This window comes from Lagopus leucura, unplaced genomic scaffold (genome assembly GCF_019238085.1).
Source record: "Lagopus leucura isolate 7727_CA_CO unplaced genomic scaffold, USGS_WTPT01 Super-Scaffold_1, whole genome shotgun sequence".
NCBI classification, from domain to species: domain Eukaryota; kingdom Metazoa; phylum Chordata; class Aves; order Galliformes; family Phasianidae; genus Lagopus; species Lagopus leucura.
Window position 1 is genome coordinate 31,592,851 of NW_024962250.1, and position 20,990 is coordinate 31,613,840.

At 42.5% G+C, this 20,990-nt stretch overlaps 2 protein-coding genes across 2 annotated transcripts in view; one reads left to right on the forward strand and one right to left on the reverse strand.

Annotated features, from left to right (window-relative positions):
- Positions 1-744, forward strand: part of EVL (Enah/Vasp-like) — a 107,280-nt gene extending 106,536 nt beyond the window's left edge. The window contains 1 exon segment of the mRNA XM_042863027.1: positions 143-744. Within this exon segment, the coding sequence (XP_042718961.1) occupies positions 143-180 (38 nt within the window). The 3' untranslated portion in view covers positions 181-744.
- DEGS2 (delta 4-desaturase, sphingolipid 2) lies at positions 533-20,169 on the reverse strand. The gene is made up of 3 exons (XM_042863043.1): positions 20,046-20,169; positions 9,998-10,740; positions 533-5,023 (listed from the first exon to the last, which is right to left on the reverse strand). Exons 1-3 carry the CDS (start codon positions 20,125-20,127, stop codon positions 4,880-4,882), a joined length of 969 nt encoding a protein of 322 aa, XP_042718977.1. The 5' UTR covers positions 20,128-20,169; the 3' UTR covers positions 533-4,879.
- Between the last annotated feature and the right edge of the window lie 821 nt (positions 20,170-20,990).

Genomic DNA, 20,990 nt, shown 5'->3' on the forward strand with positions numbered 1-20,990 from the left:
CAGCTGACTGTTCACCCTTACTCATCCTTTTACCTTCCACTCATCCTTTTACTGGCGTGTACTTTCTGCAAGCTCTGTACTTAGCGTTTTCCATGTGCTGGGTAGAATGCTCTGCGCTAACTTTTTTGGTTTGGTTTTCTAGCCATACGGCAGGAGTTGAGTAGGATCAGTACAACATGATTGCAAAGCATTTGGACGGTACTAAGAATGCTAGGAAGATTGAATCATTTCTGAGTGTACCAAGGTCACGCAAGATGGTGAGAGAGGACACCGGCACTGTCTTTGTTCTTATACCCTTTTTATTAGCAGACTCAGCACACTTTGAAGCTTGCTGCTGCCTTGGATTTGCTTCATTTTAAAAGTCTTAATCTAAAGAATATTAAATTTTAAATTTCTGGATTTTTTAGATTTCATCTGACACTGCACATTGGATTTGTCAGCCTTTTTTGTATTTTGTATTTGCTTATTTAAATGTATTACCTTTCTTTTTAGTAGTAGATAAGAACACACGTGAACCATTTGCTTTTGATAGATGACTTCAAAGTAATTTTATTAGTAGTCTGCAATGTAACTGAAGATCCTTTGCCAACAGAAATGTATTGTGGCATCACCAGAAGAAAAGAGACATGTTAGTTGTCAGCCAACAAGTTCTTTGTCTCAGAGTTATCACAATATAAAAAAAAAAATGGTACGTCTGCATCACAGTATCTGTGTTCATATTGGTAATAAACTGTTTATTGTCCACATGGCCCTGCCTTTGTTTATATCATTAACCCCTTCAGCTTCTCCACTGTAATGTCACCTGATGTTTCCTCACTGGCCTGGGGAGGGCGATGATGAAGACTCACCTGGGGAGTGCTGAAATCAGTGGAGGGTGGCAGTTTATGGCTGCCTCAGGCCATCACTAACTGTCCTGCTCTATCTCCTCAGTAAAAACAAGACCCACGCATCCCACCACTCATGGCTGTTTGAACTTTTGGGAGGAGAGGGGGGTCATTCAGAGCAAGGCTGCTGAAGGCATTAGGGCAGCTTGGCCACAGCAAAGCAGAAATCCCACATGCTGTGCTGCTGAACTAGAGGCTTATGGGAGTCACTCATTAATATTTCACATTTCCATCTGTTAACTCTGTGCAGGCTTTGCTGACCTTTATTTTGTGGAAGCTGAGGTGTCAGAAATGAGTATGGGATGCTGCATCAGCATGGCTGAGCACTTCATCACACACTTGCTCTTACCTATCAGGTCACGTGTTCTTTTCTTTGCTACCATTCTTTCCATCAGTGCAATCTTGAGAATTTCTGCTCGACTTGATTTGGTGTGAAATTTACAAGGCAGCAGATATCATACAATCTCCTGGACAGCTTTGTGTAAAAGACACAAAGTGATGGGAGTTCAGCTGTGGAAATCAGCGTTTCCCGAGCTCCCCCACCTTGCTTTGGGCCTTCCTGATGGCTTCATGTTGTAAACCAGGTCCAGGGGGGCTGGTGCAGAGCCCCAGGGGCCATGGTTGTTCCTCAGCCCTCAGGCAGGGACCAGGAGGATGCTGTGGGGCCCTGCTGGAGCAGGGCTTGGGCCAGGGCTCCCTTCTCACCCAATTCCATGATCCTGTGTGACTGCCTTCAAGCAGCAAGATGCCCAGGAGGGCAGAGGTGGGGCAGGCTCGCTGGTTACTTATAAACTTTTATGTGCTTTGGCTTGGAGAGCTTGCAGTTGTCCTTCAGCAATCTTCAAAGCCACCCCATCTGTCTTCTAGAAAACATTTTTTTTTTTCCAGTTACATTGTAAACCTAAATACTAGATAAATCAGGGAAATTTAAGCTTAATTGAAGGGTAATCTGCAGTCCAAGCCTGACATCTGCTAGCTGTTTAGTGCTGGCTTCCCACCTGGCTAGAGAAAGATAGACAGCAGGATAAGATGTTCATGTGGGAACTAAAGCAGAAAGGCATGGATGTGAAACACAGCACTACAGCTCCAAGACCAGGAGAAAAAGAGCCTTTCTGGGAGGAAGAACTCAGCGAAACATCACTAAAGTTTATTATAGTCTGCTGTATAAATATACAATAGCTCATGTGTTTCTTAATTATAAAACCATTTCATGGAATAATTAAAAGACCTCTAAAATTGTTTAGTCCAACCATCAACCCACCCAACCATGCCCACCAACAATACACCTCAGTGCCACACTTCTTGTATATCTGCAGGGACAGTGACCCCCCAACCTCCCAGGGCAGCCTGTGCCAATGCAGTACTGCTCTTTGTGAGAAGAAACTTTTCCTAATACTCAACTGGAACATTCCCTGGTGCAATGTAAGGCCTTTACCCCTTGTCCTATGCTATTTGATGGCATACCTGACAACAGCAAGCGCTTTTCTAAACTTCTGCCTCACAGATAGTCACAGCCATTCTGTGAAAGTCTCTGTTAGTCTTTCTTAAGCTTGACAAAGTTGGGCCCCACCTCAGTTCATGTTTTACCTTGGAGTGTGGCACTACACCTACAGTCAGCGATAACCACACTGTCACCCAGGTTGAGTACAGCCTGGATACAACGTGGTCCTATGGTCACACCTCCTGTCATTAAGACAATCAACTGAAGTTTGTTCAGGGCCATTTAATGGGAGCAGAGTCCCAAGGTGCACAGGATGGACAGGGGGGCTTAGCTGGTAGAAGCAATAACACCTGGTCCCATCTCCAGGTGCTTTACTCAGCACTATAAATCCATCCCAGATCAATGAAGTTCTGAGGCTACCTGTCAGGTGTTAAGGGTAGAGAATAGCTGTGATCAACCTCACCAGGAGACCAGTGACCCTCTTAAACTGGTACTTTGCTACTTGAGAACACAGCAGACATCAGGACTTTCAGCACCTTTAAGTCCCTCTGCACAATGGGAGGACTGTGACAAAGCAGCATGGGAACACAGCTGCTGTGCAGGTGAGACACAGTCAACAACTTTTATTACCTTCAGTTTATAGTGTAGCTTCTGTATCAGGCTTGACTATTAACATGGATCAAGTAGGTTAATGATACTGTAGAGCAGCTAAGGGAGCTAGAGAAAAGTCATTCTCTACAGAGGAATAACACAGAATGAGGAACACAATAATCTTTAATATTCTTCTTATGTTTGCTTACTAAATTGGCTGAGAGTTGTGAAACAGCTTGCTAAGGACACTGGAAGTTGAATATCTGATCATGAAGTGCCAGCAGGACTGAGACAAACTGCCAAAAAGTCATACCAATATGACTCACTGGATGCAGTGCTGTAGGAGATAAGAATGAAACTGTGTTTATTGAGGGAATCAGGCATCCCAGGTCCAGTAATGATCTTTAAGAGCTCAACATATAGGGAATTATTATTCCACGTTTGTAACATACGTGGATTTCTAGAAGAAAACAAAAAGTCAAAACCACTGGAGGGATTAAACTCTCAGTTTTTAAGAGAACCTTTGTAGATCTGTTCTCTTTTGTCCACTTAGTAAGGACAGATATAAGTGGTCAGCTTTCCAGAGTTGTTAGATGACATATCAGCTCCTAACTCCCAAGAAATTTTTCAGTATTTTCTGCGTGGAGAAAGGTATGGTGACTAAGGTTTTTTTTGATGAAATACTGTTATTGAGGGTATCCAGAAGCTGGTGGTTGGAGAAGAGAGGCAGGAAGATGAAATTATTCCAAGGGCTAGAAATGGCAGATCTAGATCAATGTCAATAGTGCAATATACTGCATGCAGGGAGAGAAACAATACCAGCACCATGTCCCATTTATATCCCCTTATCACCATTAGGGATGGTTTTTATAGCTGGAATATCACATGCTTCCTGATTGCTGAGTCAGTTCCCATTGAATCACAGAAAAAGTTAGAACTGTACTGAAAGTGATTAGGAACAAATGTCACCATAACATCTCCAGTGTCTTCAGTGATAGCGACTCCTATTCACAGAAATAGGTACAATAGAAGACCACAATAGATGATCAGGAATAGTAAAAGCCCTTATAAGGAGCAATTTAAACTAGAACCCTTCCACTCCCAGAGGGGCTTCTAGTAGTGAAAGGTATGAGGAAATATGAAATTCTGAGTACTGTTGAAAGGATGAGTGGAAAAGGATTAGCCATTTCTCACAACACGAGCTGCAGTATGCCACATTGCTGGTCAGTGAGCTGAAGATTAAAGAAAGAAAGGGTTTTTCCACATCTCAATTCAACTCTGTCAATAAGTTACACTGAACATCAAATACTAAGAATAGAGATGGCTCAGAAAAGGTTTAGGAAAAGCCCTGAAATAGAGGTCGAACAGCAGCTAATGAAATATTGATTCAGATATAAAAAAAAAACAAAACAAAACAAAACCAAAACACATGTATTCCATTTCACATACAAAATCACTGCAAGCAGCTATTGTCAGGCACAAGATATTTAGGCAATGCTTTGAGTTGAGGGCACCCTTGTGCTCTCTAGAAAGTATCATTTGCTACTGCATGCCAGTCATCCCTGCTTCCACAGTCTGATGCATGCAAAGCATCTACATCTAGTTTGGCATGAAGAGAAACCAGTCCTAACCTAAACACAAGCACGCCCATTCATGGACCAAATATTCTTCATTGCAGACCAGGCCAAAACTCCAAATTGGACGCACATGTCCCAGGAAGTTAATTCTAAGTCTAGACCAAGATTCATGTGAGTGCAGCTTGCTCTCATCTAGTTTTTTAAGGTTACATAAAATATCCCTTATTAAAAAGTATCAGTATTTTAAATAGTGCAGACACTCATCCTCTTCGTCCCAAGAGCGCGTAGCCATGCTGCATCAAGCACATGCAAAGCATCCTTCTTCTGCAGAGCACTCAAACCATTCAAACAAACAAAATGCTACTGCAGCAGCTGGAGCTGCTCTGTTAGCTTTCTTTTGCCAGTTTGCATTTTCTCTTAATCCTTGAGTAAGGACCAATACTGTCATCAAATACAAAGTCCCACAGGACTCTAATCCAGGACTGGTGGTAGGGGAGGTTGTCATAGTATTCTGCAGCAATCTTCTTCACCTGGAAGAACAAAAGAGAGAATGAGCTATTTAGCTGCATGCTGTCAAGTGCACTTTGGTCTTATTTTTTAGATATAATAGCACTGCCATAAACTGAAGTTACTTGTTGCTTGTGAGGTTTCTGAAGCTCAGTCGAACGAGATAGACTTAAGAACATTTAGATACTTAGCAGATTTATTACACAAGTTTTGCCTGACAGTGTTAGGATTTAACGGATGATGGATCTCTGCCTTCAGTCAGAACCAAATCTCTCTTACTTGGGAGGTGGAGGATTTCCATAACAAGATGACTAATCCACCTCATAAACTGCCAGAACTCCAACACGCTGTATTTAAAGCGATGTTTGTAACTTGTAATACTTGTTTGCAGAGAGTTCCGGGTAGGGGAGAAACAGCAATTGAGAAAATGCTGAAGACACAGCCTGGGCTGTGCTTCCTAGTCTTTCCTCCATTCCACTCCCCTGATACAAATCTGACTTCTTTCTCCAGGCAGAGGAGATCCCGGCGTTGTCTCTCCTCCTCTGTCCATTGCAAGAAATGCCTCAAGGTTCGTCAGTAGATTTATCAGTCTGACACAATTTTATTCCTGTTACAAATCTCCAAGTTTTACAACTGCTGCCATCACAGAAGCACTGTGTGCTGTTGGGATGTTTGTAGGGTGAGGAGGTTTCATGCCTGACAGTCTCAAAGGGCTGTGAGAATTCCTGAGTTGTCAGTGTTCCAGCCAAATGCTCTGCTTTTTTGAAACACATTTAGGAGAGCAGCTGGTACTGTACATTTCACAAAAAACTAGCTGGGCACTGTTTTATTAAAACTCCACCTCCTAGACAAACAAGGCTCTGTACCAGAGCAGCTGGGCAGCATGACTTGTCCTTTTCAAAACACTGCAGAATCTAAAAGCCAGTTGTGAGGAAGACAGTGAAGACCTTCAGTGAAACTCTGATGTTGTGCAGAAATTGCCGACTGGGAGGCTACATGAAGGATACAAGAAGGATAATGTCCAGGCACTGGGTAACATCTCTGGAAAAGCAGATTTAGATTCCTGCTCAGCTCCTGTGACCACAGTCAGAAATAATTTAATGTGAGTAAGTGAAACAGATGATGAGGAAGGACTGTTTGGACAGTGTGCTCCCTGGGTGAATGAATGTCACTGCTGAGGCCAAGTGATGGAGGAGTTGCTTGCTCACTAAGCATGTCAATTTAGCACATCCCTGCAGGGTCTGGTGGCATCTCGTTTTGAATAAAACCTTAGTGTGGAAACCATAGGAGATGGCCAAGTTCTTGCTCTGGAGCAGGTTACCCTGGATCGTCTTGGGGCAGTGGCTTTTTGCTCCTGCTTGCCTTTGTGCTCAGCAGCATTTGGTGCAGGATGGCTGGCAGGATGTGCACCTTCTGCAAGTTCTCTGCACTCCAGGCAAGAAAACTGCACTGGTGTATACAGGTGTATACAGGTTATACAAGTGTATACAAATCAGGGAGAGAAGAGAAACCATTATAAAATGTTTCTGATAAAATAATGGTGTGGTGGGAAAGTTTAGTGAATACAATTAGAGAGGTGACATCTTGAAGGATTTTCTAATGGAAAGGATGTGGAAGTCTGTTTGGCGCCTCTTTCCATTTTGCCATCACATGGGAGAGAAAAAACAAGTGAACAAATTTATCTTCTCCCATGGATATATACAAAAACAGCCTATTGCTATTTGTCTCAGAATCCTTGTGTGCAAAACAAAATGGCCTCCTCTTTACTGTCCACACAGCTGGTCAGGATTTCTTTTTTTAAATGTGCTGATTCCTTTTTAAGTATGATGTTACTATACATCTGTTAAGTGTACTTCACACTGGAAAAGTCATCCTCCACATTCCATTCTGGTTGCAGAACAAAACCTGCAGATGGCATTTTTTACAGGTAGAAATCTTTGCAAACAGTGTTACCAGCATCTCAGAAAGAACTGTATTGTAACGCAGTATTTTTTGATCCTGCCCTTGATTCCCTCATTCCAAGCTCTCCATATTGCATTGGAAAGGGTCCATTTGCTTCAGTTCTTCCCTCCCTCCTTACAGATCTCAACTTGGAAGCGTTCGATAGCTTTTGAATGGAAATTACGAAAGGATAACCCAAGATTAAATTCTGTAATAAGCTTAACAAGTGCCATGCGTGTAGTATATGGATGCTTTTCTTCAATTAGATCAAGATAGTAGATAATAAATCACATCTTTTGGGTTCAAATTTTGCTTCTTGTCACCCATCCTACTCCACAGTAGCAGATACTGTCTAGTGGCATTACAACACAGGTGCTAGAGACTTTCTCCTGGGGCAAAACAGAAGCTAGAGGCCCCTATGACAAGATGAAAAATTAGGTGTAGAATGCTAGAAAGCAAAGTACAAAAGTTCCTTCTGTACTCTTGAATGTAGGGGAAGGAGGAAGAACTCAAGCTAGCCTTCCTGGCCATCACAGGGTTAAGGAAATCTGCAATTCAAATGAAGTACATCTACCGTGTTTCCCAGTCTTGTCTATCTAATAAAATCTCGTTTCATGCCATGTCTTTCACAAGCTTAATGAATAACTAGTTTGCCTCTGGTAATGTTACAGTTCTTACTGCAGCTTGTAGGAAGAGCACCAAGTTCCTCCTTATTCTGTGTTCCCTCTCATCAAAAGTATATTCAATTCTTCAGATAATGAAGAATCAATCTTCTTATTCCTTTGGTAAGTAACACAATATTTTGTTGTTTTAAAGCTTCACTGAAAGGCTAACCTAGTCATAAGTCTATGGCTATAGCTTTTAGAGCAAGTCCTTCATTATAATGTTAAATTATAATGTTACAATTCATTATAATGTTAAAATCTCTCTTGTGTAATCTCTCATTATACCAGTGGGACAAGTTCTTACTGTGCACTCATGTCACTCATTTGCAATCTCTGTAAGCTTATGGCACAGTTTAATTCTTCCTCTTTCAAATGTGCCGCAGTCGTAGGGTAAAGGTCTTTCCAGTGGCAAACATATTACTCAGAAAGCACATACTGGATGAAACACCCATAATAAAGGACAAAATTTACTCTTTTGATAAGCAAATGGAAGACTCAGTTAGTTTCCAAACTTAAAATATTTTCTGATCTGAATTCTCTTCTCCATTCACTCATGCAAGAACAAAGAAAGGACCTTTTTCCCAACTGAAATTTGCCAATATTTGAAACTAAATACAGTTAAACTATTAAAAGTTTGAGTGCTAAAGAGACAACAGAGTTACTGAGTGAAGAATCTGCTGGGCAGGTAAACAGGAGAAAGAAAGGGAGGTTTCTACCCCTATTTGTCATTAAGTTCAAACATTACAGCTATCCAGAGAGCCTGTACCCTCCCCTTCCGAAGAACTTTTCGTCTCAATTTGCAGAGAAGAACAGCCGACTTGTTTCAAGGAAGACACTATTTTCTGCAGTAGCTGTTTTTGCAAAGAAGTTCCACCTCGTAGTAGATTTTTCACTTGTTCATTTGCCAGTGACTCAATATTTTCCATGTTGTTCTATCACGTAACAGTGAATGACAAACCTGGTACCTCCTCTACCAGCAGGGCAAGTCTCAGGTGCCCTAAAGCTAGAAACAGATGAAGACAAGTTCATAAAATTAAGCTTATAACTCTATCCTCTTTACAGAGGAGTGCAGACACTTCCATCTGCTCACTGCCTTGAGGAGTCAGGCTAAACTATTTGTGATGTGGGTGGGGAAAAGCTTTTCAGGTTTCATTCAGATCTGGAGCAACAATCCAAGCAAGTTCAATTTGTCACTTGCCTCCTTTGTCTGAGATAAGAGAGCTAACCTCCTGCTTTTGTATTTACATTTCAGTAAGCTAAGTATCTAAGCCTATCTAACAAGTTTGAACATTTCAAGCTAAAGCTAAGCCCACTTTCTAGCTGAGATAGAAGAGGAAGAGGAGTTGGAAAACTTCACATGTGAATGCTGAAACCCATCAAGAACAGTCAACTTCTTCAGGAGAGAGCTCCAGCAGTAGGGGGGGAGAGGGGAAGAACTAAAAATAAAGAAATAAATAAATATCTATATACACACTCATTTGGTATACGTGCTTTCTGCGCTCTTCTATCTTGTTTCAAACCTCCTCTCAATGTTTTTGTGATTAAGAAAATGGGTTATTGATGAATCAGTGTTTGGACTAGACAGTCTTAGTGGTCTTTTCCAACCCTTATGATTCTATGACTCTAACATCAATTCATAAAATGGGGTTCCCAAATTTAATTTTCCTGGATACACCATCATAGAAGTTGAGTCATGCAGTAGTGTGGAGGTCACAGCACCATAATTTCAGCCCTGCCTCCTCCTCGCAAGGAAGTTCCAGCAATAGCTTCCAACAGACAGTGTTTCCTCCCAACCATGCCAGAGGATTTAGGTGTAGGAGTAATGCACTGTAGTCACATCCTTTTGGCACTGTGAGCACAGCTGCTGAGGAAATCTCGTATCAAAATCCAGAAGAGCAACTACACAGCTGGCAGTGGATTCAAAACCATTCCTAGACACCTGGGCTTTGAAAGTTCGATTCCCACAACTGATAAAATGTAAACAAAAAAAGATTTGATTTCAGAAGAGTAAAGCCACAACATTTTCCCAATGACAGGCCAGGCAGCCTCAGTTTCAGTGGGTGGGGCAGCAGAGCTAAAACAAGTCACGGAGAGCAGGAATTTATTTTCTACTGCTATTTGTAGCAAGTTAGAACATGCTGCAGTACTTATGTCATCTCAAAAAATAGAAAGATTTTTGTTTGATCTTAATTAAGCAATATAATTAATATATAGATTGACCATTAGACAAGTTTCAAGTAGTGGTTTCCTCCTGTCAGTCCTTTACACTTTGACGAGTCAAAAACAGATAGAAGAGGGAAGTAGAGAAATTCAGACTATTGCTAAAGAATCACATAATGTAAAAAAAACAAAACAAAACTACCAGTTCACTTGAGATTATGATGTACTTACCATTGGCAACTTGCTTCCGGGAATACTGGGGAAATCATGGTGCTCCATGTGGTAGCCTACATTAAAGGTGAGCCAGTTCAGAGGTCCATAATAAGAGTACGTCTCATATCCTTTTAAGAACATGTAGTGTTCTGCTATGAAGTGCCCAGATATGGGATGTAAGCCCATGCAAAGAATTGAACCTGCTATTAAGTAAATAATAGGTTTGAGTCCCCAAAGGTAGAAAATAATAAAATCCACAGAAAACTGCACAAGGGCATTAAAAATTTCCATCTGTGTAATTGCTTTGGGGTTCACATACAGCGGTCTCAGACTGTAGAATAGAGGTTGGAGAAAGAGCCAAAGCAGTTTCCGAAGCGGTGTGCAGAAGAACCAGCCTTCAAAATCCGTGGGAATGTCCACATCCAGGCTGTCCCCACCAAGGTACCGATGGTGGTCTATGTGGTATTTCTTGAAGGAAGCAGAGTAAGGGACACCAACTGGCAAGTTGGCAAAGACTGCAAACCATCGGTTCCACTTGGCCTGCTTGTTCCCAAAGGCGACGTTGTGTGAAATATCATGGATGGCTAGGGTCAATGAATGGTTGATGCAACCCCCAAAAGCATAAGCCCAGAAGAAAATCCATTTCCAAGACAAGTCTTTCACCAGATAGCATGCTAGCAACTGCGTGAAAACCATCCCAGATACAATCCATTTCAAATGTGGATCTGGTCCCATCAGAGCCTTGATCCTTGGATATTTTGCTAAAGGGAAAAAATGCAAAGAAAATCTCATTGACTCACAAAAAGGTAAACATGACCACTGCTGGTGCTCTTTATTTTTTAATCATCTTATTTTTGAGGCCCTAGTCTTATGAAATGGAAATTTCAAAGCCACTACCAAAAAGGCTTCACCAACATATGGGCTTTGTTCCCATTTCTAGCATTGTGTCCAATATACATGTGTGTGCATATGATGACCTCTATGGTCAACAAGTGGCCCCATTTATCTTCACAAGGATGAGTATTAATACATCAGTGACCATCAGATTTAAGACATTTTTTCACTTCCCTTTCTTTTTGCTTAGTCCAGATACTATTTTCAACAGGAAAGAAATACCTTTGCCTTCCTCGTAATCCCTTCCATTCTTTGGTTTGAGACATACCAGCAGAGGAAGACCATGCAACAGGCTCGCCTGGTTTTACTGTGTGGTTATATGACAACTGCAGCACTAAGAAAAAAGCAAGTATTTGAGTGTTTGCCAGTGCTTACAACATGCACATGTCTTTACAAGTACTAACATCACTAGAAAGTAAATAATATTATTGGGAATCTGTAAGATACATAACTTGTTGTTCCCATTCTGCTGAGAGCCTGTCCTCAAGCCAATGAGCCTGTTCTCAAGTCAAATCCCAGAAGTAGGCAGGAAACTCACATAGGCAATCCCACAACAGCTTTTCACAGTATAGAATCACAGAATCACAAAATCACAGAACGGTCAGGGTTGGAAGGGACCTCAAGGATCATGAATTTCCAACCCCCTTGGCACATGCAGGGCCTCCAACCTCCCCATTTAATGCTAGACCAGGCTGCCCAGGGCCCCATCCAATCTGGCCTTGAACACCTCCAGGGATAGGGCATCCACAACCTCTCTGGGCAGCCTGTTCCAGCACCTCGCCACTCTCTCTGTAAAGAATTTCCCCCTGACATCCAACCTAAATCTGCCCTCCTTCAACTTAAAACCCTTTCCCCTCATCCTGCAGTTATCAACCCTTTCAAAGAGTTGATTCCCCTCCCCTCTGTAGGCTCCCTTTAGGTATTGAAATGAGGTCACCCCACAGCCCTCTTTTCTCCAGGTAGAACAAGCCCAGCTCCCTCAGCCTGTCTTCATAGGGGAGGTGCTCCAGTCCCCTGATAATCTTTGTGGCTCTCCTCTGGACCCTCTCCAACAGCTCCCTGTCTTTTCTGTACTGGGGACCCCACACTTGGATGCAGTACTCCATATGGGGCCTCACAAGAGCAGAGTAGAGACAATCACCTCCCTGTCCCTGCTGGCCACCCCTCTTCTGATGGAGCCCAGGATACCATTTGCCTTCCGAGATGCAAAGGCACACTGCTGGCTCATGTTTTTTTCATCTATCAGGACCCCCAGTTCCTTCTCCACAGGGCTGCTCTCAAGGACCGCTCCTTCCAATCTCCATGGATGCCTGAGATTCCTCCGGTCCAAGTGCAAAACTCTGCACTTTGCCATGTTGAACCTCATCAGATTCACTCAGGCCCACCTTTTTAGCCTCTCAACGTCCCTCTGAATGGCATCCCTTCCTTCAACTGTGTCAACCGCACCACTCAGCTTGGTGTCATCAGCAAACTTGCTGAGGGTGCACTTGATTCCATCATTGATAAAGATGTTAAAGAGCACCGCTCCCAAGACAGACCCCTGCTTATCTAGGAACTGTTCATTACTTCAGGTCTCTTCATAAATATCCCACCTTTAACTTTCAGTATTAACTCTCATGTTTGTTTTTCCAGTTTTATCCACCCACGGACCTCTCTTCTTTTATTCATATTCTGCAATTCTCAGTAATTAACAGCTTTCATAAATAAGACTGTAGGACAAGTCACTCTTTATGAGTTTGAAGTTACACAGTGTGTCTCTACAAGTTTTACAGGTATAGTTTGTGAAAAGAAAACTAATTTTCGTCTGACTATTGCACCAATACCAATGCCATTGTTATACCATTTAAGGCTATGGCAACTTGCATCTGTGCAGCTGTATATACTACAAACAAGCACTGGAGATGATACGCTTCATGTGACCTTGCAAAGTAGTGCCAGGCACTGAGTGGAGGATTTTTATAGGAATGAACCTTGAGATATCTGCAGTAGTTCAGAGAGATACAGCACTACTTAAGGAAGCAGGTTGATGTGGTCATGCTCTGCAAATAAACATTCCAGCAATTTTCAGCCTGTTGGTCACCTGTAGCTTAGCTTGACAGAGGCCAGAGACGATGAAGATTAAGTACTGTGGATGATGATGAGAAAAGGGATATTCTCGATTCTTCCCCTTGTTCAGACAACGGGGCAAAATCTTCATTAGGACTACTCAGTGGGAAAGAATTAATATGAGTTCACATTGTTCTGAAGTCAGCCTAAGTTTTTAATAAAAACCTCTAAGTAGTCCAAGTTTTTGTAACTTTAGAAATTATACTTTTTCACACTAGAAATGCTAATATGCTGCAACTCATTCCCTGATACCTAGATAGGTACCAAATTTTAACACAGAGTGCCAGGATATCCACTTAGCTATGCTGTAGGTTTTAGTTAGAGAGCACTGTAAGTTTTGTGCCAATTTTCTGTTGCTGCAGTTAAGGAGGATTGTAGTTTATAATCTCTTATGAGAGATTCAAAGCAGCAACTTCTAACCACCAGTAGCATGGTCTGCAAGCAGTACTGCACATGGGTTGCATTTATCACAGATAACAACTATGAAGTAGTGGTAGGGTTTAATATTAAATTCAACACGATTAACTTCTATCCAACAGTACATTTGTGTAATAGTTAAGCCAAAACACTGTCTGTTTATCATTAATGCTGATAACCACTTCCTCGTTCTGTAAAGGTGAAGCCCTGGGGAGGCTGACAGGTGGAACTGAAAGTATTGCAGGCTGAAGCCCCACTACTGGGGTAGTCTGCAGAGAAGCTTTCACATCAGGAGTATTGTAAATGCAGAATGTTACTTGCTGACCCTCCAAAACTTGAAGCAATGCTCTCTTCAGTGAGATATGTCTAAGCTTGGATGAAATGATCCTGATGACGGCAGTAATAAATAGTGCTTATGTGTGCAGATGTGGCAACCTAAGTATTATTATTTCTCATTTTTCACTCATCTTCATGCCTTGAATTTAGATGAAGGAGTTGAAGGAAGTCAAGATATAGCATTTACAATTGAATAATGGGGACAGCCTTCTGTGACAGCTGGTCTGTGCAAGCCAGGCATTAGCTGTCAGCAATCTGCACATGCCAAAAGCAACAGAATCAGATATTGGGCCTTTGTGCAGAGCTGCCCCACAAGCCTTCAAGGAATACAAAACCTGTACAGCTACACTGTAAAGATCACTTTCATTTCCTCTGCATAGTACTTTTGGAAGTAAAAAGACACTTCTTCTCCCTCTTGAGCCTGCTAGATTTTCACACTAAGATGCATCTGAGCAGAGATTTGTATCATGCTTCTCTTTTCCAAATCACTTGTTTTCCCCTTCCTGAACACTTGTCCATTACTAATATGGCTGGCTTCCATAAGGTCAGAGTCCATCCCTTTCCCAACAAGCACCGAGTCAGCGCTAATACATGACCATAAAATGTAACTTATAGTGAGCTGTTAATTATCTGTGATCACAGCATAGAGGGAGAACAGTAATATGAGAAAAGCAAACAAGTATTCAGCCATTCTAGATAAAAGAAAAAAGAACAAAGCACACAAAGTTATGTGATCACACAGGACATGGATTCACCCATGGGACAATGGGACAAAGATGGTCCCAGCTACTCTCATGTCTCTCCAGCATAGGATCCAGCTCCAGCTTGCTGGGAAGGTCTGTTAGCTCATTCAGCAGACAGGTTATTTGCATTGTTGTAGTTTAACCAGGCAGGTGGCTGAGGACCACATAGTCATTCTCACAAAGTAGAACTCATGGGTTGAGATAAAGCTATTTACTAAGATAGAGAAAAGGAAAAGGATAATAATTATGACATATGCATACAAATATATATAACAAGTGATGCACAAGCAATTGCTCACCACCACTCAACTAATGCCTAGCTGCCCCTGAGTAACAAAAGAGAGAGAGATGAATTCCCATCCCCTTCAAAACTCATTCTGCTTGATGTTATATAACATGGAATATCCCTTTGACAGTTTAAGTTAGCTGTTCTAATTCTGTTCCCTCCCAGCTCCTTGAGCTCTTTGCCATGAATGGCCTTGACTGTACAATACTGCTTCGCAGCAACTACAAACATCGGTCTGTTATCAACATTGTTTTTCTCTTAGAACCAAGACATAGCAGACACTCTGAAGAAAACATTTCAGTCCCAGCTGAAACAAAGACACGCATGCACTACTTCCAGTTGTCCAGGAGGAGCCAACAGATTGCCACAAAGAGGGCAGGGGTACTGGTGCAGATGTACAGCAGTGCATAAACATGACTTCCCTCTCCGAAGTCAGCACGTGGTGAAAAAGAAATGCCAGTACTTTGGTACAGCATTTAGCTGTAGATAATAATACTGCCCAGTCCAACCAGCTCCACTATCTGCATGCCATAATCTCAGAGTAACAGAAATCTCTAGGAGGGAGTTGAAAAAAAAAACAGCACTTCCACTTGTGCAGCAGTATGGATGGAAGAACAGTGGCTGAGACACAGATGGACTTCAGCAAGGGCAACAGAATATCTCACTGATTTGTTAGCACAGTTTGGTAGACACCAGACCTAGACATGGGCAGGAGATGGAGCTGTTCAGAACCATAGAGGAGCAGCAGTGCCCATATCCATGAGAAGCTAGTAGTAGCAAGAGAAAGAAATTATTTTCATCTTTTATTTCAACACAGCAGGAATAGCCAAAGTTAGCACGCAACTCAGCATAACATTTTTAGAAGGTCTGTTAAAAAGAGGGTGTATGGAAAATGTTAAGTCACAGCCTGAGCTGATGATTGAGCACCTGATGAAGAGGGTAGCTGGCCCAGGAAGCACAGGTGCAAGAGATTCACCTGTGCTTTCCACATGGCTGGAAGGAGGGGACCCAGGGTCTCCCTCAGCTCATTTAAGGGCGAGCCTCTGAAAAAAGTATGTCTCCTGGATGAAGGCTGCTTCTTGAGATAGAGTGCTCTATAGCTAGTGACCCTATCTCCAGTCAGGTGAGTCAACGTTTTCCTCTATATGTGATTACTGATATTCTTAATTATGCTTTTTCTAGTATCACAAAGAACTTATCAGAAGTAATTTCACTGCTTCCAAAGACCAATTAAAGGGGGGAGGGGGAAAAACAACAAATCAGCAGTTATGATGCTTCTGTCCTAGACTATGCTCTATTTCCATGAGCCTGTGGCAGATCAAATAAGATGTTGGCTTGGGATGTTGGCTCTGCCTTACACTGAGGCTGATATTTGTACCAGAAATAAGCAAGTCACTTTGCTGATGTCACAGTATTTTGCTTTTCAGTAGCTTAGCTTGTGAACGTACTTGCAAAGGGCACAGCACATCTGATGTGGTTCTGCATTCAAACCATACATGTACCAGGGCACTGGTAGGACACATGCAGAGGATGGCATAAAAAAAAAATCTGCTTTCTCTGTCCCCTTCAGTATGCAAACTGATAAGAAATCTTTATGACCCAGTTCATTACAAAGAGGTTTTACATTTCCATTATGCAATAGAGCCTTAACTTTCTATCACCTATGAGTTCCTAGGTGGCTTTGTGCTGCTAGGTTCAAGGTTGCTGGGTCACCCAGTGTTGTTCACCATATGCAAAGCACTGCATGGTGGTCATAACTGAAACAGTATCGGCATCATTACTACAGCAGCTATGATCTGTTTGTGCTTGTTTAGTAGTTAGTTAGAAGTTAAAGGATATAGGACAGCTAAAAGAGTGCTTCCAACTTTCTCTTACAAACTCATGCAACATAGAGGAACACTAGGAACATAGAGTATGCTGAAATCTTCAGTTGCACTTAATACATTGTCAGCAGAAGATCAGGAGAACCTACAACACTGACTTTCTACTCATGTGACTTATATTACATACGATCCCCAAAGGGAATTGGCGTGAGCACTGAGACAGCAGCTGCTCTGAATGCACTGTTTGGGGAACTTGCACATCAGTGGCAGTGCTGTGCCCACATACTGCAATATAAAGGGGAAACAGGCTCCTTGTTTCATTGCCAGAAGCATAAGCAATTCAGAGCTTTGATATATTGAGGTATGTATCTTTCATGTTCTAGTAGGTACAGTTCATCAGACTTTTCCTAAGTATGCAGTTTAAATAGGCAATATAAGAGTCAACTGTAAGAAATACTAATCTCTAAATAAATGAGTAACTTTCCTCTTGGCTGAAAACGATGATATTTCCAAATTGCCTAAATGCAAAAATAAAATGGATTCAGGCATTTTCATTTTGAGTTTCCTCACTCTACTGCTGAAAAATTAACATCTCGGTCTTCCTACAGTATTAAGTACATATGAAACACCTGCGCCATCTCCCTACCAAATAACTTGCTGAATAGCCAAATATATAGCTGTGCTTAGACATCAGATCTGAATTGGTTGCTCCTATCCTACCATGAGGAACAATGATTCAGCCCTCATCCTTGGAAGAAAACAAATGCTTCTCAAAGGATCCTGAGACAAGACGTTTTTCTGACCAACCTGAAGCAATTTTATGAAGTTTGTGCTGTGGGTTGGATCAAAACAAGATCTCATTCTTTTCATTCCACAATATATTACTCATTGCTTGCATTTGGAAGACTGTTTGCAGATGAAGTGACTGCTCACTGTATGCTTATGGTGTTGCTCAGATGTTGGTAATAATTCTGATTTTTTTTTTTTTTTTTTTTTTTTTGAGGAAAAACCCACAAAACTCAATCTTCAACAGTACTGTGATCTTACATAAGCATTACATGTGCTTCAATCTAGCAGGTCCTTACCTACAATGAAGTAGACTTCTTAATTCTACTAAAAGTCCGTATTCTTTTTACTTTCTACTCAGTCACTCCCTCTAATAGCACTTGCATAACTATATAGCTAGGCGAGGCAGATGTAAGGCTTTCTTCCATCAGGTTAGTTTTCAGCCAGTTATTTCCCAGATACAGTTCACCACAGCGGTACACCCCAATCTCAGTTCTGGTACATGACAGAAACAGGCTTTTCACAAATAGGAGGGTGAGAAGGAAGCAATGAAATGATTTGGTTTAATTAACTTTGTCTGCATTTTTCAGTTTTATGTGAGCTTAAGATGAAGGTTGAAGTATCAGCTTGGAAAAGAGTTTCTTAGTATCTTAAGAAGCAGCTGGTAGCTATGCAGTACAAGCTGGAGTCTTAGAGGTAGATACTACAAAGAGAAAAAGTACTACCTCTCCTTTGTGCAACATGTCAGTCTATTTGCTAGCATAATTGTAACAGTTAGGAACTGCATCCCTTGTAGATTCATCTGTTGCAACAGTCCTGCTGTAAGCTAGCTTCTAGCCAGTCCAGTTGCAGTACACAGCTGATCTGCTCGATGGATAACCATCTACCTCAGAGACAAAACCCTGGGTTATATCTGCTGGCACTGCTGTCTAGGAATCAGTGTAACTGCTGCAACCAGAAATCTTGAAAGACTGGAACTTGAAACTCATCTTTGAATGATAAAAATATCTCTATCATCACCAACAAAGTCATAGACGCACTGGGGCTGCTAACAGTTGAACTAGGGCATGGAACTCAGCTTCTCTATAGAAACATGCTGGAACACCAGGGTAAGAAAATACCACTTCTGTAAAGGGAAATTGCCTGATGAGTTTGTCAGTCTGCCTGTACTTTTTTTCTAATAGATGATTTTTAATTTGCATTTAAATCAAGTAGCCATACCTGAGGGAGATCAACACTTCCAAAACTTACAGCCTCAACAGAAAATAATCAAGCTTTGGTGCTTAACTACTAAATCATTAACCTACAGGGAGGAAAGTACTTCCTTTATCAGCAAAGAATGCTTCTGACCCTAAAGCAATGCTATATACAAAAATGTAAATCACATGGGTATTTCTAGGTACACATTCATATGCATGTACAATTTAAGAGAAGAGCTCCACCCAACAGACACCAGACCTTTGGTAAGGACACTAGGTACTGGGAGCTTCTGACCTTCATGCTTTGAGCAACACGGTTGCAGTGATTTATACCAATAGCATGTGGGATAGCAAGGTAATTTCAACAGCAACTTCTGGCAGCATTTCAGAACTCATGACCCTTCTGCCCTGTCAGATGCCGATTGTTCTGTCCAGCTTCTCTGGGTCTCCATTTCCCAGTGCCACAGCAGCACTAGGAGAGTGGAAGGTCAGCAAAGGGAGAGACCTACAGCACATGCTTCCTGCTCAAAGCTCACCCAGAGTTCTCATAACTACAAGAATCAGCAGCGCAACAGCCAGAGGCTTTATTTTATATAATGACATCATTTGCCTCTCTATCATTACTACAGAGAAAAACAATTATTATTTTCCCAGATATAACTTAATATGGAGCAGGATATTCTGCCATCATAACTATGCCGGAAATGTTTTTGTAATTCAGAGTAATCCTACATTAAACTGTGGGAGCGTGGAGGAGCTGCACCTGATTACCACAGCCCCAGCTTCTTCCTTCATAAAAAGGAAACTTAAAAACTTCATCCTACTAATTAGGTAGAAGGAAAAACCAGGCAAAATCTCCTTTATTGATTAAGCGTTGGAGCATATTTTAAGAAATATGCAACTATATTCTGTAACAGTTCTGAATTATTGCTCGTTCAGAAAATCCTAAACTTCCCAAGTCCCCAAAAGTGAAAGCTTCCCCAACCCCATGTGCTTGTATGCAATCAAATGCTACATGTACACAATAAAAATACAGGCAGTACGGCTGTGCTAGCAGCAGCACTTCTTGCTGTTCTCCAACGAACACCCACCACTCCCCCCATTTGTTTTACAGTTCTACTGAGGGAGGGGGAAAAAATTGCGTGTAGTAGAAGCCCCTCTATTGAACTTGAGTAAATCGAAGTAACGCACCAAACTGAGCTGGAAGTGGAAATTGTGAAAACAGCTTAAAAGAAACTTATGAGGCTCATATAGATCACAAGCCATCGTGTAGGAGAGGTTCGTACATCATCATATAGGAGAAGAGATAAATTGCTACAGAAAAAAACGGATTCCAATATGCCTTCTAACACGCACGCGGGCTGTCCATGCAGAAGTAGCTGCGAACCGAAGGAAGCGCAGCCACAGGTGCGATACGCGCCTCGCCCAGCCCAGCCCGCAGCACTGTGAGCTGTGCGGAGCAGCTCCCCGACGTACCCAGGATCTCCTTCCTGCGCTGCGTGTGGGGCTGCTCAGTATAGACCCACTCGAAGTCCCCGCGGGTGACACGATTCCCCATGGCTCCAGCACTGTACCCCTCTCCGAGCCGCCCTCACTTATAGCCCCGCGCCTGCGGAGGGGCGGTGCCGGGTGCTCGGAGGCGGCCCGAGAGGTGCGCGGGGAGGGAGGGTGGCTGCAGGGCTCGGGGGTGCAGCGGTACCGCCGCTGCCATCGCCTTCCGAGGTGCCCTCGGGGGCAGCAGTCCGTAAGCGAGCGCTTTGAGGCAAGGCGTTGGGTAAGAGGGAGTCCAGATCCTGTAAAGTTGGTGCCTCAGCCTGAAGTGGGATGCGATTTAGGGCATGCGAGCTCCTCCCAGCTTGGAGAGCGTGCAATGACATAAAGGTGACCAACGCCTGGCGCACTTCTCCTTGGTACTTGGCGAATCTGGCATGAGCCGCCCCAGCAGCATCCAGCCCTCGGCTGGGTCATGCTCCTGGGAGCCATGCTGTGCTCTTGGCAATGAAGTCAGGCAAAGGACTTGCTAAGCTTCAGACTCCTCTCCAGCCTCTGATTCACAGGGAGAGGTCACCTGTGTTACAGAACAATGTTTCTCCACGCACAGCTCCAAATTAAAGCGCTGCTTTTGTTCCCACTGCACTCTTGCACAAGTCTGTACCTGAGCCCTGTCTGCCCTCCATGCTCACTGTTCCTTGAAGTGCACTTTCCACTGACCGCATCCTGTTGGGAGCAGCTCCACGACCGGGAGACAATCTTATGCCCTTATGTTCCTGATCCAAAAGGATCTCTCTAACTCCCTCCTTATTCTTATCCTTAGAAATGCCTATTACTGTTAGAAGTAGGGGATACCAAACTAAAAAAAAAAAAAAAACAAAAAAAAAAGACCCACAAACAAAAACCAGCCCTGGAACCATGTAACAAATA